This window comes from Haemorhous mexicanus, chromosome 1 (genome assembly GCF_027477595.1).
Source record: "Haemorhous mexicanus isolate bHaeMex1 chromosome 1, bHaeMex1.pri, whole genome shotgun sequence".
NCBI classification, from domain to species: domain Eukaryota; kingdom Metazoa; phylum Chordata; class Aves; order Passeriformes; family Fringillidae; genus Haemorhous; species Haemorhous mexicanus.
In genome coordinates this window covers 26019170-26037625 of record NC_082341.1, presented here as the reverse complement: position 1 = coordinate 26037625, position 18456 = coordinate 26019170, and the positions used below count along the sequence as shown (strand labels likewise).

General features: G+C 37.0%; 1 protein-coding gene across 5 annotated transcripts in view; it reads left to right on the top strand.

The window, feature by feature from the left end:
• Positions 1–18456, top strand: part of ICA1 (islet cell autoantigen 1) — a 66255-nt gene that overhangs the window by 4091 nt on the left and 43708 nt on the right. For 2 of the 5 annotated variants that reach the window (XM_059843720.1, XM_059843748.1), the window contains exons 2-7: positions 5569–5615; positions 7355–7393; positions 9463–9634; positions 11566–11638; positions 13330–13453; positions 15669–15867. In XM_059843720.1, coding sequence (XP_059699703.1) covers positions 7377–7393; positions 9463–9634; positions 11566–11638; positions 13330–13453; positions 15669–15867 — 585 coding nt within the window. In that variant the 5' untranslated portion in view covers positions 5569–5615; positions 7355–7376. Of the gene's footprint in view, positions 1–5568; positions 5616–6059; positions 6158–6594; positions 6732–7354; positions 7394–9462; positions 9635–11565; positions 11639–13329; positions 13454–15668; positions 15868–18456 lie in introns of all 5 variants that reach the window. The other 3 variants (XM_059843739.1, XM_059843729.1, XM_059843756.1) reach the window with 3 other exon arrangements.

The window sequence follows — 18456 nt, the reverse complement described above, 5'->3', positions numbered from 1 at the left end:
TCAATGCATTTATGCTCTAGAAAGGAGATCACTTATACCTGTACTTTTGACCTGATAGTTTTTTGAATCATATGACAGATATATAGTACCAAATAGACACAAAATTATTTTTTAGAGAGGAATGCTAACTCTTGAGTTGGTTCTTGCTCTTTGTGGGCGCAAAAATAAGTTTAAAAAAACATGTTGACAGTGCCAAATTTCTGCTTTTTCAGGTTGGCTAAAACATGGCCCCAGATATCATCCTTTCTTTAGACTACACCAGGAACTTAAGTAGAATAATTTCCCACATTAATTGTGGTTTCTGAAATTAGAAGTACGACAGTTGTTTTTAAGAAAGTAACTCTTGACAGTACTCTCTGCAATAGATGTGACCCAAACATGCCCTACACAGAGTATTAAATAGAGTCAGTGTAAAATTGAGTGAAAGACAGGTGTCAGTAGTACTGCTGCTCATTTGGTTGGATGTACTGTGTGCAGATAAGTGCCTAGGTAGTGCTACAAAATGACAGAAAGAAGACCTGAAACATTCAGGTTTCTTCATGCCTTGTACATGGTTTCTTACGGTGCGTGTCTCTAATCACACAAGTCTTAGTCATTTAAGATACCTCCTGGTTTTGCTGTGGTTTGTTCTCCACACAGTTCACTAGCTTGAAAAACAAAGGTGTGTTGTGTTGGGTCAAACTACCTCCTTGGAGAACAGACTCCAATTTCTCTGATACTTCTGTTGTTTTAAGTATGTGCTTGGGAATCTTCTGCATGTCAATTTTGGCAGGGGTAGGGGGCATGCTAGAGTAGGTTAATTCTTTGAGGATCAAGACAAATGAATAAATGAAATTTAATAAATGTGTAGTTTTGTGGGATGTCTCATAGGCCTTGGGAGAGACCAGAAGGAAATGGCAGTAACTGTGGCAGAAATGTTAGTTCCAGAAGTGTTTGTAGTGAAAGAGAAAATTGATTCCAGGGAACTTAATGGGATGTGGCCATGTCCCAAGGATGGTATTATTCCGTATGCTGCTGACTTTTTTTTTTTTTTTTTTTAAACAGTAATTCAACAGACCACCATGAAATGCTAGCTCTAAAAGAAGGGGAATAGAGCAATGCTCTCACAGCAGGATTTATCTTTATAGTTCAGGTGTCTAATGTAAAAAGCATAATTTCTGTGTGCACAGAGCACAGTGGTGGGGCTTTGGTTGAGGTGCTCAGCATTGCTCTTCAGAGGTTGTATTCACTATCTGTACAGGGACTGAGTCGTGAGAGGCTTGTATGGTAGTTTATGCACTAAAGTTAGATAATTACAGTCAAACAGGATGATTTTTTTCCCCCTCTCAGCACCTCCCAGGTGTATGAATATAGCAGGGTGCCTTCACTGTGTAACAGATGCCATTTATCCTGTGCTTCTTTTAAGGATGTATGAAATTCTTTCTAGGTGTTAATCCCTGAAATAGATTGAAGGAGTAATTCTCTTGATAATGCCATCTTGTATTTCTTCTCCTGAGAACTTGTGGGTAATCTCCAAAATAGACACTTTCCAGGATAAGTAGCAAAGCTGTGGATCAGTCTGAGACAAAGGATTGACAAAAAGTTGTAATGGGTGGAAGGAACTGCTAATGCAGCACTTACAGACCAATTTGCTAACTTTTTGAATAAATAAACAAGTGCATCAGTGAGTAGTCTAACAGAACAAAAAGACTCCTGGATTTAAAGCTAAGCATGGATGATTCTGCAGGATTAGAGCATCAATACTGAGAATTAAGAGCTTTAGAGGAAAAATTAAATCTTGTAGTTTGTCATAGATATAGCTTGAACTCGAGATTCATTTTAGCTGAGTTAGAGTGGTAGCTGTTCTTGTCTTTAAGAGTAGGAATGTTTCTAAGTCTGTGTGTAATCTTGATGCTGGTAGACCCAGACTTCAGCTTTCACTCTTTTCTTGCATTGACAACATGAATAGTTTGGATCTGCAGGCTGTTATATTCCCTTTTGCTTGGGAAAGGCAAAGTCAAACACCATTTGTAGCTCCTGGTCTCTGTGTTTGTAGATAGACCAGAGAAGATAAAACTGTACCCTGTCTAGTCTTCATCTTGCAGTGAGACTGCATCTTGTTTTGCAGAACCATTTACTTGGTTCAGTTTGATCACAGCTTCCAGGGAGCAGAGTGGAGGAGATAGGTTGTCAGCCAAGAGCTGTTGGAGGCACAGATGGCGTTGATTCCCTCACCTAGGCACATTTTCTTCCCTTCAAAGTATTTTACATAAATGAAACTATCTGTCTTAACTTTTTTTTTTTTTTGTTACTTAGCACCGCTGTACTATTACTGTATTAAAAGTTTTTTGGAAGATTATTCATTTTAATAAAACTGTTGATGTAAGTAAGTCAACTGCAATGCATGATTCTGCCATATTTGAAAGTTATCAGTTGCAAGGATTTTAGGATGTGGAGAATCTGTTGGGGTTTGAGGAGCCACAGAACATATTCTCTGCTTTGAAAGAGCAGTAGACTTAGAGGACAGTTCTGTCAGTGAAAGTGCAGACTCTTCTGTGTGTTTTGATGAACATATTGCCTCTGATGTAAGGATTGCTGAATTTTGCTATGCTGTTTATTCAGTTCCCTTTTATTGTTTCTGGATGAATCTCAAATGAATTTGTTGTTCAATCTACTGCCTTCCTACATCACTGCTAGGTCATCTATGGATGTTAGATTTGCTCTGTGCATCAACATTTATAGTGCTTTTGCAAGGATTTCAGCTCATCTCTGTGTTCTGGGAAGCTGTTATTAGATCAACAGTTTGTGTTACATACAGTCTTCAGAGTTGGAGAGATTCCTGTTTGATGCCTCTGCATGCTGATATTTTTCTATGTGATCTGTCTGTCTATGTGATCTGTCTAAGGGCTAGGTAACAATGCTCAGACAAGAAGGGATACTTGAATTAGGGGTATTTTGTTTGTTGGGTTGGGTTTTAAACTGATTTCCTCATAACCTAGGAGAGTGTTAAGAATTCAACTTTACCATGCCATGTGACACTTCTTACATTTAGGCTCCCTGAGAAAGAGAAGTAATGTGGATGGCATTGATATACAGACTTAATATCGATGTAGCTGTTGGAGAGAAGGCACTCATACCATCTTTTTCTTATACGAGTAGAATCTAAAGATTATTCATAAAACTGTTTAGCTCTTGGGAAACCCAACAACTTATGCTGCAACAAAATGTACTAAAGATAAAAAGGAGAAGCAAGTTTGTACAGAGCATGAGCTGGAGGGTAATCCTAGCATTCAAATCACACAAAACACCATGAAAACATTTTCCTATTTGCACAGAAAAATTTACATGTTTGTGCAAGTGGTCTTGGAGAATATAGTAAATCAGAGGATTCTCCATAGGAACAGAAATGCCACTTGATTAATGGCAAGTGTCCTCCATCAAGTTTCATTTCAGTGTCACAGCTAATAAAATTTCTTAGTAGGATGATGAGTATGGCAGAAATAGCATGAAGTTCTCTGTGCATTCCAGCTGTTATGGCTTCCTGTGGAAATAATTTGTGGGCAAATAGTGTACCACCCAGAGAAACTCTACCATGGTTGGCTGTTCGCAGGACCATCTTGGTTTTAGCATTTCTTGTTGTCTGTGGCAGAGCACTGCCTGAATTCAGCTGTATTACACCTGAAGCCTGGCGGAGTCTAGAAACAGTTCTGACATATTTCAGTATCCAGGCTGTGCCTGTCTTCTCTGGCATCTGTCTGCTAAGAGGATGGTTTGTGGAAAGTGATGCTGAGGCTTCTTGGTGCCTCAAAAACACGTGCTAAGGATTTTCAAGGTTTTGGCAGGGCTTGTGAGCCCACCTTGTTCTGTATGGGAATGAGTCTTTCAGCTCTGTGGTTCCTTGTGTTCCAAGCAGACTTGTTATGAGTAGAGCTAGCTCAGGTTTAATGCTTAAACTGAGGTAGCATTAGTCTCTCTCAAAACACTGAGAAACACTTACAAAATTACTGGAGCCATGAGTGGACTTCTTCAGGAAGCCTGAGATCCATCACTGTGCAGTGCTAAATGTGGATTTGTGTACAATTGTCTGTAATGTGACACTCCTTTCTCTGGTGTGAATGAAGCAGGTATGCTTGCTTCTGACGCCCACCACCTCATCTAGAGTATCCCTCCCTTTTGTTTGTCAAGGTAAAGTCTGTTGTGAAGATCACAAGTGTTGTATAACTCTTTAACTCTTTATTGTCTAAGATCATGGAAACTTCCCAATACAAATGCTTTCCCATAGGGAGGTGTTTTTTTTTTTTTCCTTTTGTTAATCATTGTCAGGATAATACTGTTTATTGAAACTTTTATCTTTGTTTGTTTGTTTGTTTGTTTGTTTTAATACACTGAGAAGAAAAACAAGCAAAAAAAAGCATCCCTTGTGGCAAGTAAAGCTTATTTTTATATCTAAAACTGTATGATAACATTGGTTAATTTTAAATTTGCCTGCAATTTTTGGAGAGAGTATTGGTAGATTCAAGTTAGTGTCATGTGCTTCTATGGTAGTCAATTTTGGCAAAGACCAACTGGCTTGTTACTTCTGTCTGGGACATTTGTCTTGTTCTTCAAAAGCATAAGGGTTCAAAACTTGAAATAATGAGAGGTTATGCGCTCATTCTTGATCTCTCTCTGCAGCCTCAGGGGCAGCATTTTGTGACTGTAGGGATTCTTCTTTACATGGCTGTTAAATGTTCCTTTTAATTCTTGGATTCTTCCCTGGGCTGTTTCCAGTCTTCTCTTATTAGTATCTCTCCCTTTTTGAGACGAGACTTAAATTTCAGTAGTTCTTTTAAAAAATCTCACTGCTTTCAGCTATGCTTTTAATAGTGTCCTTTTTTAGAGCTGAAGCAGTATCTTAACCCTTTTTGGTTCCTGGACTTGGAACAGACAATAACAACACATGAAGTAAGAGATTATATAAATAGATTAGGGCCCTGTTAAGTTACTGCAGAGACAATTCACTTCTTTTTAGCAACTACATTTCTGTTTTTTCAATGCGAGTACTTACTAAGCTGTTCTTGCAAACTGAATTCTCATTTAGGGCCAAAAGTCAGCTCCATACTGGAAATAAAATGGGCACAGGACTGCTGCTTGTTGCTACTGCTTAATTACAGCAATCTCCCTGGCATGCTTTTTATCTGTACTATCTAGAACTCTGGGACCTTTTTCCCTCCTGGCCTGTTTTGGGTGATATCACATGGCAGGAGCCATTTCCAGCAGCCTGGAAGTCTCCATTTCTGTTTTCTTCCACCCTGATTGGCCATAGGATACCAGTCCAGCAGGTCTTGTAGCCTCAAATGCCATCCCATCACACAGCAGAACAGAGAATACGTGCTCTCCTTTTCATACTATGGAAATATTGTCCATTTTGAATGTAAAAACTCCCACAAAGAATATCTTCAAGGCATAAGGGTGCTATGTAGGGCCTGGAAGAGTATACCTAGGAAGATTTCAGAGTGAAAAGGCGAGGTCAGATGTTGAGGAAGAAAGTTGTCATTTGCAAGTACAGCTCATGCTCTGTTTCACCATGACTCTATTTATTTTTTGTAGGGACAGTGGTTTTCAGAAGAAGCAGGTGGACGTGTGCAGTGAATAAGGTCAGTGCCTTACACCTTTTCCCTATACTGGTTGCTTGTACTTTGTTCCAAATAATGTACATGTTAGTCCACCTAGATAGGCTGTTCTTTGCTTCCTGTCAAACCAAGTGTGCTGCTGAATAACTGAGTCATGGACAAGCTTGTGTATACAAGCTAAATCCTGTGGTCTTATGTCACTCACACACCCCCACAGCTGACTTAAGGAGGACCAGTGTGAAAACAGTGAAGTCAAGAGTATAAAGGTATTAGAGAGTTAGTAGTGTCTGTGCCTATGGCTCTAGAAAGAACAGCAGAGCAGTCCATTCTGTATCTTGTCTGATTCAGTGGTTCTGTGACATGAACAACAATCTGAAAATATTTTCTTCCTCCTTTTTATCTGTTGACCCTTACATTTGAACTCTGGTCTGAAGACAGTTACTAATTTTCTTATGGTCTCTCCTGCAGTGCTTAAGAACATTTCACAAAAATTGCAATTCAGGCAAAATTCCTGCTCTGATATAGTCTTGCAGTATCTCCTGGATCTTTGCCAGCAAGTTTCACAGGTACTGACAGCAGAGAGGTTAGGCTCAGAAATCTGAGATTTGGCTCCATTCAGCTCCAAATGGAAGTGCATGTGCTTTATGCTTGCAGGAAGTATCCAGGTTGTTTGCATTGCCTTGATTGGGTTCCTGCAATCTGTTCCAGTCCCTTTGCCTCTCCAGTGCTAACTGCACTGTCTGTATGAAGTACTGTGCTAGATGGGTTTCCAGCCTGATGACTCCCCTTTGTAGCCTCTTTTCTTTCTTACTTGGATTAGTGCCAAAGTTCAGTTTCAGCGCTGTTACCTCCCTAGCTCCTTTTTCCATTACTGTTTTCTCAAGTCAGTCAGCTTCATACCTTAGTGGAGCCTGTTGGTGTGTTCATTCTGTGCCTCTCCTTGCTGAAGTCCATTCCCCAGCAGCACCACCCTCCTCACTAGCTTTATTTTGGTCTCATCCAGATCCTGCTGCAGTGCCTCCATTCCCATGTTACCCGTGTGCCAGTCCTCTCTGAAAGCAGCAGAGGAGAAGCCGGGTGCTTGTTGTTTATGAGTATCTGGCTTGGCTGTTAAATTTGGCATGCAAGGAGCGTGCTCAGGTACTGGTGGGAAATTACCTGCATGCCATCTGGCCAGCTCAAAGTATAGTGGAAAGCTTGAGTATCCAAGTTAGAGATAGTAACTCCTAAAATCTAAAGTTCTAATGCCTACAAATCGTATTCTATCCTTAAGATCTGTGGTGTCCCTCATAGAAAAAACATCTGGTCATTAAATTTCACATTTCTGACTCAAGACATGATGTAACTAGTGTTTTAGAAAAACAGGTCAGTGGGATATAGGCAAAAAAAAAAAAGGTAAAAAGTAATTGAATTTCGTTGTGGCTAAAACTTGTAGGAAAAACAATTCACTGAGGGTGATGCCTAGCATGGACAATTTTGGCATGCCTCATCAAAAGCCATTGAATTTATGCCTGGTAAATTTGCTTTTGCTTGAAAAACTTGCTAACATAGAAGGATTGGCAGCACTTAAACCCATTTGTAATGGGTTTTCCTGAGAATTGTGGTACACAAGGAAGGCATTTGGCTCACAGATTGAAGAGGTTTTTTTGTAATATGGTAAACAGGATGCTGCATATTAATTTTCTGAGGGAAAAGATATAGGATTTCTAGTGTTTTATCTAAAAATTACAGATACTTGTATTAACTGATCATTTCTTATATAGGTGTCTGAAGAAAACAAGAATCATGGAAGGTCATAAATAGTAAGCATCTTGATAATTTTTTTTATTCTAAAAAGCTAATAGTGTTTGTATGTTGATTTGTTCTTTGTTTATCAGTCTCATAATTCAGGAATCTGTATTAATCCCAGCACTTTTTCTAATCTTTTTCTGACCTTCTATTAGTAGCTGGTTAACATCAGATGAGTTATGGTGTTTTCTTCAGTTGAAAAATGAAATGAGATCTCAGTTATTTTCACTGCTGTAGCAGAAGTACACAGTTAGCCAGGCAGCTAGGGCCTTTATAATACCTTGAGAAGTTTGATGGGTATGTTAAATTATTATTAAAGTAATGCTATTTTTATTAAACTCTCATAATATGTTTTCTCATAATACAGGAGGGGTGTTTTTATTCATTAAAGGCAGTAAATTTTGTATTTTAAAGGTGCAGCATATATCAGGTCAATATAATATTCACCCAACTTGATAGGCTGTTATCATTATGTGTAATGGCTTGTTTGTACAGAGTTCCAAATAAAGCAGGTGGTATGTTTTGTAAACTTATTTTTTTTTTAGCTGTAGCAGCAAAAGACCTTTATTTTAATTTTAATTAATAAATTAAACTCTTGGAACTAATATTTGTGTAGAATTAAATGTGTGAATATCTTTGCTTTTCAAGTTTGGTGAAGAAGCCATGAAGTGCTCTGTATAAGTGCTTTTTAAAATTATATCTCTGCTCACTTCTAGTTTAATTTCTTTCCATCCTTTTGGTAATTAAAGTACTGTCACCTAACCCACTGATTAAAGTAACTAAAGTAATGTAACCCTGTGAAAAAAATTTCCTTTTCAGATTAAACTGTGTCACTAGTGCCTATGTAGGGTAGATGTGGTACCCTTTTGGGGAGTGTGTACCAATGGCTTGTTTTTTCAGAATGGCTGTATTGCTTCACAGCAAATATATAGGTATAGATACATATAATCAGAGGGTCATAGGATGATTGAGTGAACTGGGTTGGAAGGGACCTCACAGATTATCTGCTTCTAACCCCCCTGCCATGGGCAGGGACACATGTCTCTATACATGACTTGATGTGTATGTTGGGTCTGAGGACCTCTTGGGATAGCATCTCTGAGCAATCTGTGTGTTGTGAACAGAGCTAGGGGTCAATATCTCACCAAGTTTGTCACTCTAGGTATAAGGTGTCTTCTCAAAATAAACTCAACCTATTTAAGTTTTGTGAAGTAGCCAATATAGCAGTGTTTAGCAACCATGTACTTCTAAAAAGCTGAAAGAGTACCACAGCTTTTTATATATGCACATAGGGGAAAATGCATGTACTTTGGCAGAAATTGATAATGGAATAACACTTCCTGATAGACACTGAGATTTCATGGTAAGGCTGTATTTTCAATTAAGCTGTCTGGGTATGGCTTAAATATTGTGGAATATGGAATTTATATATTGCACTTTTTATTAGGTCTGCTACAGGAAAGCAGAATTATTTGTCAGTGAAAACTAATCCTTGAAAGAAGTTACCTGTTATACACCCACAGTCATCATGTCGTCAGTTGTATAAAGAGAGATGTGAGATATCAGTCTTTCACATAGCATGCTCAAAAGAGATGAGTGTTCTTCTAATTCTTTTTTTATTCAATTACAAAAAAGGAGGGCAAGAAGTAGTCTAATCCCATTCATAAAATGAGCTGTGTCAAATCCCAACAGTGCTGAAATGGCATGAAAAGTGCTACCTGCTTAAGCAACTCTGCTAGTTCACTTGAAACTCTCCGATTAATTATACAAAATAAAAAGTTAATTCCATGGGCTATAAATCATTTCCTAATGTATTGGGAAGAATTCTTTGAAGCTGTTTATTAGGCAGTACTGTGTGGTTAAGGCATTCAAGTTCAAATCAGTGTATTATTTTTCAGAGTAGGATGGGAAATACAGTAATTTAGTTGTTTTGTTATTAATGCATAATGAGGAACTGCATGTTAGAATTTATGTGTTGGCATGCAAATGCAATATTCTTAATGGAAATGTATTAATTGAGTGCATTAGACTTATTTTTAAAGCATCCAATTGAAGTTTTAAATTTTGTTTGTTAATATTCTAGCAACTATCCAAGAGAATTTTATGATCAATATGCTCAAAGCCAAGAAAAATCTGTGGTCAATAAAATGCAACAGAAATACTGGAAAACAAAACAAACCCTTATAAAAGTTACAGGAAAAAAGGAAGATGAGCATGTTGTTGCTTCAGATGCAGATCTGGATGCAAAACTAGAGGTTTGTAATGTTTACATAATGTCTGTTCTCTATTTGTTAATTTTTAGTGTTTTCATTTCCACCATGCCTTCAGTATGTGTGCAGATAGCATATAATAACATACATACACCTGTATAATTTTCATGTAATATCTCTTCCAGATTCTGACAAAAGTATCTATGTAAATTCAGGGAATATAGGGGAATTTTGGAACACAAAACCCTATGTCCCTCTAACTTTATTTGGAACTGAGCATATTTCACATTTGTTTTCAGGTTTTAGGGACAGATTTTTCTCCTTTTGTTAGCAGGGGAGTCAGGAGATTATCCTTATCCTTTGCCTGTGTCAGTTTAAGGTGATTTGTTTGGGTTTTTTCCTAAAAGTATTTTATTGAGTGTACAAATGACATTTTTTTTTACAAGTATAAAATACCACATATACCAGAAAAACATGTAATATGCCCAGGAGCAAGGTGCACAATGCATTCTACTCTGAAGGTTTCGAGCAGATTAGTGGGTTCTGACATGTCAAAAGAAGCTTCTGAAAGTCTTTAAAATAAAAACAAGAGAAGGAATCCTGCTGTGTGACAAATACAGTCCTACTGTCAGTATCCTCAACCCCACTGAGGAAAAAAAATAGGTTAAAGTTTTACAAAATGAAGACCTAGAATTTCTTTGAGGCGAAGAAAAAAAGTTGAGGGTGTACTATGGAAGTGTAATAAACCACTTAATGTCCATGTAAGTTTTGTTTGTGTAGTTTTCTTACATCATGGTAAATGTTTTGCTTTACTGGCTTTCTTGTAGTTTCTTTAAAAAAATATTGACTTAGGATTCTCAGTTTATTTAGGTTTTAGCTGAAGTACAGGAGACTGTAGTACAGCAAACACAAGAAGTGCAATAACTTACCACCCGGTGGTTCTACTTACAGAGTCTTCACAATGAGTTATAAATCAGGAGTATTGATGTCAAACAAGCTGGAAGTATGGAACAATATTTTGTAAATACATACCTGAGTTTTTACCATGTCTGCTATTTTGCAGACTCACCAGGAAGGATGTTTTGTTTGCTCGAGTGGGGTTGGAAATAGGGAAACTTGTTTTCACACAAGTGGGATAAGCATGTTTTGAACAAATTTTCACCTGAAAGTCATACTTCCAGTTGAAAAGACAAGACCTATGTGAATTTGTAGTCAAGCAGCCTTGAAAGAAAGCACTAACTGTGCCAGTTAGTGCTTTCTAGCTTTGTAATGCCTCATATGGCAGAGTTTAGATTTAAGTTGCAGGCTGGAGGTTTTAGATGGACAGACAGAGAGAGTAGTGATTTTTCTATTTCCTAGAAATAATCTCCAAATATAGTCATGACTGACTTTTTTTTTGTACCTCTACTTCCTTTGAAAGCTGCTGCTTTAGAAATTTGTTTCCAATATGCCAATAAATCTTCCAGTTTAAATCAACAACCTTCTGTGTTGGCCATACCTATATGCAAGTTTGTTCCACTAGACTTCACAGTGTCTATGAAAAATTCAGTATGCATATTCCCACATGTGAGAATGATTGATTGACAAATATTTTGATAACTCTGTTCTACCATGAGGCTTTTAGAAACAGATTTGTACATCTTCATATCTGTATAAAGATATCACCTAAAAAAACCACACCCAGCACAAGTCCTGTGGTTAACTACCAACTGTTTGTTGTAGACCTATTTCCAAAGTTTTTTCTTTATCTTCCTTCTGTAAAGTTATGGTTGGTCAGTCTTTAGTTTCAGTAAAAAACTTAATTGAAAGAAGAGCACAATTGATAAGGGAAATACCAGAAATAATGCTCATTGTTCAAGAACAAAAGAATGTTCCCTAATAATTTGTACAAAAAATTAAGGTCTTTCTTGTATTTTATACCTCAGTGATTCTTGCATACACTTAACAAATTTTTGTGTATTTTGTTTCAATATCAGCTGTTCCATTCTATTCAGAGAACATGTATGGAGTTGCTGAAAGCAATTGAACTGTATCAAAAAAGGATTTGTTGTAAGTATGATCGAACACAGTTAGTTAAAATGATAAGAAGGTCTGCATTATGGAATCATTGAACAAGTGAAAAGGTAAAAATGAAAGCAGGGAACTACTAGTTTCATCCTATTCAAAAATAAAGATAATGTTCCTTGCAGACACCTGAATGCAGATTTCGTTATTTGTTTGAAGATTTCCCAGTTCTGACATTTTATATATTGATATAATGTAGTGGTAGTAATAATGACTGAAGAAAGCTTTCTTTAATTTTTTTTCCCCATGACTTTGTTGACTTGTTTAAATTCAAAAGTCTTGTATAGGAATCACAACTCCTTTCTAAACAGTTTCAGTGTTTTGTTTTGCGCTTTTTTTAATCAGGATTGCTGATGAAGAATTTTTGTCTTATTACTAGTTTTATAATTAAGTAATCTATGCTATTATGATGAATTTGATAATGCTGACTTGATTGTAAAAACCATACAGTAATTAGTGACAGTAATTCGTGAGAGATGGGGGACCTAATTTGGGAAGTTTCAAACAGCAAGTTGTGTTATATGTCCTCTAAAGGTTCACTGCAGTCCATATTGTTTGATTTCTGACGTGAAGGAGAGACAGCTATGAAATCAGCAAATCTTCCAATTGCATTTCCTCAAGGCTTTCATTTTTCTTTATCCAAAGAAAGTCAGAGATAATGTTTCAGAATCAGGAGGTAAAATTGAAATACAGAATAGTAGTGTATCAAGTTAAAGAATTGGCAGGTGAAATCTGATGGAAAGATTTGCATGAGATGCAGATGTGCATCTTCTGGCAAAGAGTGCCAAGTCTGATTTGAGTTGACTGTTGCCATTTTGGAAAATGGCAAGAGGACTTCAGGAGATCTTCTTTCGTTATTTTAGGCCATTTTCCCTCTTGATAGCTGATTGACATTGGTAGTATAGGAGATAGCCAGTTTAAAAGACAAACTGATGAGGGCATCATGAAATGTTTTGGTAAGGTTCTCTGAGGTCCATGGTCCTTTAAAAGCAGTCAACAATTCAGTGTAAAATCACTTCATCTTCCTGTTTAAAAAATTATTGGTTTCTTTGAGGTAGATGTGTTTCAGGTAGTTGAAATACAGTGTTTGAATTACAGAATGTTCAAGTTGTCAAGTAATCTTGCCAAGTAATTTGAAAGTAAATGTTCTTTAAAATGAAGTACTAGATTTGTCATGTGAAATTTTTTGTAGTCAAGCATGAAGAATGGTGAGTAAGAGAAAAGCAAGTGGATGAGTTTTGGTTAGTACAACTTGGAATTAGTTTCAATAAAAGTATGCTATAAGCTGAGGCAGTCCAAGTGGTAAAAAAGAACTAAAAACCAACCTACCAAACCAGACAGAACCCAGAAACACCAACACTGAAAGTTAACTGCAATCAAGATGTAATATTACCAACCCTTTTTTTTTTTTTTTTTTTTTTTTTAAGAAATAGCACATTTTTCCTGTTGTCTTTTTGTGCTCATGGAATTTTGTGATTCTTGTTAAGTATATCGGGGCAAATGTTTCAAATGAATCAGGTCTTCTGTTTACTAAATGCAGGAATTTTGTGAAATTCTTTATTTTTGCTTTGCTGCTTAGACCTAAAGTGACTTAAACTGTTTGATGGTAGGCCAGTTTTAAAGCTGTTAGGAACCAATTAAATAACATATTTGACAACTCATTTATTTTTTGTTAGTTCTGTCTCAGGAAGAAAATGAATTGGGGAAATTTCTTCGATCACAGGGTTCTCAGGATAAAACACGAGCAGGAAAAATGATGCAAGCTACAGGAAAGGCCCTCTGCTTTTCTTCTCAGCAAAGGTATGAGTCAACATTTCTGTCTGATTTGCATAGTACTTGTGATAATGGTAGTTGATTCACCAATGTTATAATTCATTTGGCCATTTGAAATGTTTGAGAAACCAATTGATAGGAAAATTATTGACAAAATCTGCTGTAGTATTGGCAATATTAGTGACTTCTCGAGTTTTGCCTGATGCTGCTTTTTGTCCATAGACGTGCTATGTCTATCTTCAGATCCCCTGCCTGTGCCTAAGGCACAGTAGCTGTGCTACACAGATCTTCAGTAGCTCTAAGGCTGTACTGGGGCATCTCCATAGCCTCTTCAGCAGTAGGGTTGTAAAGGAGCTGATGTCAGATCCTGCTTGGTAGCAGTTCTCTCTCTGCAGAGAAGTGCTGCAGCAAGCTCACTGTGGAGGTGTCTGGTTCCTGCAAGGGAGGGAATGAGTAAGGGAATACTTTTTTCTGGGCCATCAAGTCTCATACCTCAGCTAGATGGAGGAAAAAGGAGGAGTCTGAATGCCATCTTCTGCTTGAACTTCAGTGTAAAGTTGCCCTGAGAGGAGATCCTAAATCCCTACAGAGCTCATGTAGGTTGTGCAAGGGCAAGTAAAAGGTAAGGAATCCAGATAGACACACAAGCACACTAACACCTGCTGTTAACCAGAGTCCCTAAGGTGACACTGACCTGGTGTTTGCTCTAGAAGTTTAAAAGTAATGTTACCTGATGTCATTGTAAGTATTGTGATGCTCTTTTTCACAGCATTAGGACTATGAAAGTATGAAATTCACCATCAGTCACAAAGGAAAATTCTATTCCATTGTGTTTTACAGGATTTTGGAGGGCTTTTAACTACTATGATACTTTCTGGCTTTATCTTAACAGTGCAGTTATTTGGCTCAAAATGAAGCATAGCATACAGAGCACTGAGAATTTCATATATTTATTATCTTGGGCTAGAGGTTGGTCATTAGGACCTCCAATAGCAGTCATGGCTGGGATCTTTAGGGCACTTGTAAGGCACCTTTGAGCAAAAGTGCTGATGACTTGCTTCTTTATGAAGAGTGACTGTTAATGGAAATCTCAGTGCATATCTACATAAGCTAAACTTTATTTAGGTGTCTTGGTAAGAATTTGTGGAATGAGAAAAAACATAATGGCAAAAAACCAAGTTGAATTAAATTCACATATTTTTATAGCTCTTGCCCAGTATATTTTTAAGGCATCTTTTCAAATAAATTCACTTAAAAATAAAAACATTTGTCTCTCTTCTTTTGAGCTCTTGTTGAAGTTGGGACTGCTTTTATTTATTTTTCATGCTCATAGCTAGCTCAGTAGCTGGAGTTCAGGACAACATATCTTGGGGTACTGGAGCCAAAATTAGAAATTCTCTTATGCCAAGGGACTTCCTTGCACATTAAACTATCTCTCCACTAATCTCTGTGGAGCTGATTGAACCCATTCCAGTGAGGTGCTGCTGGAAACCAAGAGAAAAGCAGAAGCAGCAGGAGGAATCAAAGCAAAAGGAGTAATCCTGTCTGGTGTTGAGATCCCATTACGAGCTGAAGTGATGGCATAGGGAGGACAACAGTGTCCCCTACTGCCTTTCCAAAGTGTGGTTGTGTGAAGAAGCATTTAGATAAATGTCTGAATCTTCCAAAAGAAAAGATAATGTCCTTCAAAAAAATTGTTACAGTTACTTAAAAAAAAAAACCACAAAGGAAAACTTAGATAATGAATGATCTGCCTGACAGATGACTTATTTATTTACATTTACATTTGAAGACTGAAAGGCTAATGGAAGTGCTTTTTGTGATGTTTAGCATGACATTCCTGATACATCTCTAATACTTTTCCAGTGATAAATTACCTTGGATATATTTTTATAGTTGCTAAATGAAACTTGTGAAGAGGAATGGTAATAACATACAAGTGTTCAAACTAAAATACATAGGCACAGTAGAAGAGGTTTCCACTCACACGTGTAATTGAAAGGTTGCTATTTGAACAGAAGAGTTGCAAACACAATATTTATTCAAAATTACTCTGTTTGATGTGTACCTCCAACCATGTGGTGGAATCATCTGAATGTACACTGGCACTTAAGTGAACTGTGTTGGCTGTGTATGGTTTTTTTGAGTGCTAGTAAACTGTCAGGAGTTGTATTAATCCTTTGTGGAACAACATGTTTAACAGGATCCTCTCCTTCCTCTCTTTCCTTCTTGCCTTCCCCAGATTAGCACTCCGTGCTCCTCTCAGTAGATTGTATCAAGAAGTGGAGACTTTCAGGTACAGGGCCATCTCAGACACCTGGCTGACAGTGAACAGAATGGAGCAGTATCGGACTGAATACAGAGGAGCTCTACTCTGGATGAAAGATGTGTCTCAGGAGCTGGATCCAGATCTTTATAAGCAGATGGAAAAGTTCAGGAAGGTATGAAGTTTCCTAGAAGGGATTGCCTAATGAATGACAATGAAGCATGGTTTTGATTCTTCCAAGGAGGGCATAATTAAGAAGCACTAAGGATGCCATTTATCCTAACCTCTTCTTTGTGGGCTGTAAGGAAAGGCGCTTATTAGTAGTATATTCAACTTCAGCATACATCTTTATAATTTAAATAATATATCTTTTTGAAGAAGGTTGTCTAATTTTGAATACTTTGAATACTGAGTGACTAATAGAGGAAGACACATCTGTCAGAGGGGGAAGGGAATATTAATTTTTGCAACTAAAAAACAATAACAGAAGTGCTCTACCTAATTTATCTCCTGCTAAATTTTTAGGGCAGTTAAAGACCAACATTTTCAAAATTCACTATTTTTGGATTTTGGGGGAGAGTTGCAAATCTGGAATTTATTTTTAGGTTCCTGATGCAGTTCAGTGTGATTCCTTGGCAACTGCTAAACACTAAAACTGCTAAGGAGGCATTCTCCATAAATAGCCTTCATTCAGTGTCACTCAAGTTTCCTAAACTCCTCCCCTCCCAAAAGACTTGCAAAATCACAAATCCTAGGTGGTAGGCAGCAATTTTGCTACCAGGTGAGAGTATAGAGTTTATTTAGGCTGATCCTGTCACAGTTCAGGAATGCACATGAGACTTCCCATTTTCTAGTGAGGCCCTAGAGCCAAGTTTGTTAAAAGTCTATAATGTTCACAGTTGGCTGTTTATAGATGCTGCTTATCAAGAAGACTTAGGATCTTAGGTAAAACCAAGTGGCTCATGCTTTCAGCAAAGGCAGTAAAAAAATTTACAGAAATTGTGTCATAATTGAAAGCAGAGGTCTAATAACAGAAACTGTATTAAAGTGTACATGTATATATGTATGTGTCTTAGAGACAGGTAATGTATAAAAGGAAAACCCTGTTAATTGATGGCTTAAGCAGCCTGTAAATGAAAGTGTTTGAAGATAAATTGTGGATTTTAAAAGCTTGACTAAACCATCCTAACAGGAAGGGACTGGCATGCATCTAGCTGTGCCATTTTTTGTAAACCAAAGTGGTGACAATAGCAATTAAGAAAGGGATGGAACAAATAGTACCCCAGTTAGTCATCTAATCTTTATTTAATGCTTCAGTACAGGGTATTCCTGTAAGTCTTGTGGCACCAGACATATATTTTATTATGCCCTGTGGGAAATGTTTGTAATGGCAAGTTCTTGCAGGTAAAATAATTGGTATGGTCTTGGCCTCAGCTGATTGCTTATGTACATTGTTTGATTTATTAGGAAAACACTTAAAAATGGAATGTTAGAATGAATAAAGCAATACTGGTAGTAGAAAACTGATTTATAGCTTTCTTGCAAAACAAGTGCTGTGGAAAGCATAAATTATATAAATGGCAAAGTAATTAAAATAACATATGGTTTGTGCAGTGAGCTGCTGTAGATGAAAACCTAGATGTGACATTTCGGACATCTTGAGTTGTTGTGCTTCAAGGTCAGCAAAAAAAAAGATTTTTTTTTAAAGTTCTTACAAAATTTAGTAGCAAAAATGTGGAAGTACTAGGTATTTTTAAATATTTCTACATCTGAAATAAATTACATTCTGAGATAAAAAAATAAAAGTAGATTCTAAATTCTAAAATTCTGTAGCATGACCTCAAATAGTTAAAAAAACCAAACTTCAAAGTCTTCTGAACATTTCTCTTGTCTAACTGGCTGTCGACTGAAAACCTTTCAGTTCACATTGTGATGCAGGGAACAAAAAGCTCTACATTTTGTAGCCAACAAAGCAAAGAATTGCCCCTGGTATCCACTTTCCCACATTTCCCATCTGTGCAGCAGGCATATCAAACTAGTCTTTGAAGATTTAATACTTGCAGAAAGTAAACTTCTGGATTTTTAATCGGGGGGAAAAAAATACTGAAATAAAATCCACAAGCATAATGTTCCTAGGTAGCAAGATCTAAGTTTCTTTTTAGTGCTTTACAAAAATTAATGGTGGATTTTGTAGTTCTAAAAAATTAGAGGGGTTTTTTTTGTCTTTTTTTCTATTTTCTTGCAGATCTTAATTGTGCCATAGTGTGGCAGTGTAATGCTGAGGTTTTAAGGCTTATTTTGGATCTGTAACAATTTAAGAAGTCATGCTATTTTTGTGTTGAGAAAGATATTATAATTACTCATGTAAGATTTTTGGTTCTTAAATATACCAGAGAGAGGCATTTTGAGCTGGAGCTGCATATTGAGTGATACACCACCAAGTAGTTAGTGAAGCTAATCCTGTCAGAGCGTTTGAAAGCAAGTTTTCTTCAGACTTCTGATTGTAAAATCCAAAGTATTGCTTAAGTAAACCGTTTTGGGGGGTTTTTTTATTTCTAGTAAACAGTGCTGGTTTAATGATCTTTAATGCACCTAGTACATCAGCAGTATTTATATCATTTAGTTAAAGGACTGTTTTTTAAGTATGTAGCCTTTTATAATGTAATCCTTAATGTATCATTATGTATACAGATATGGTACTTGTTTTCGGAGACCAAAGCTAAATCAATCCAGATGGGGTTTTCATACCTTCCCTCAGAATAGC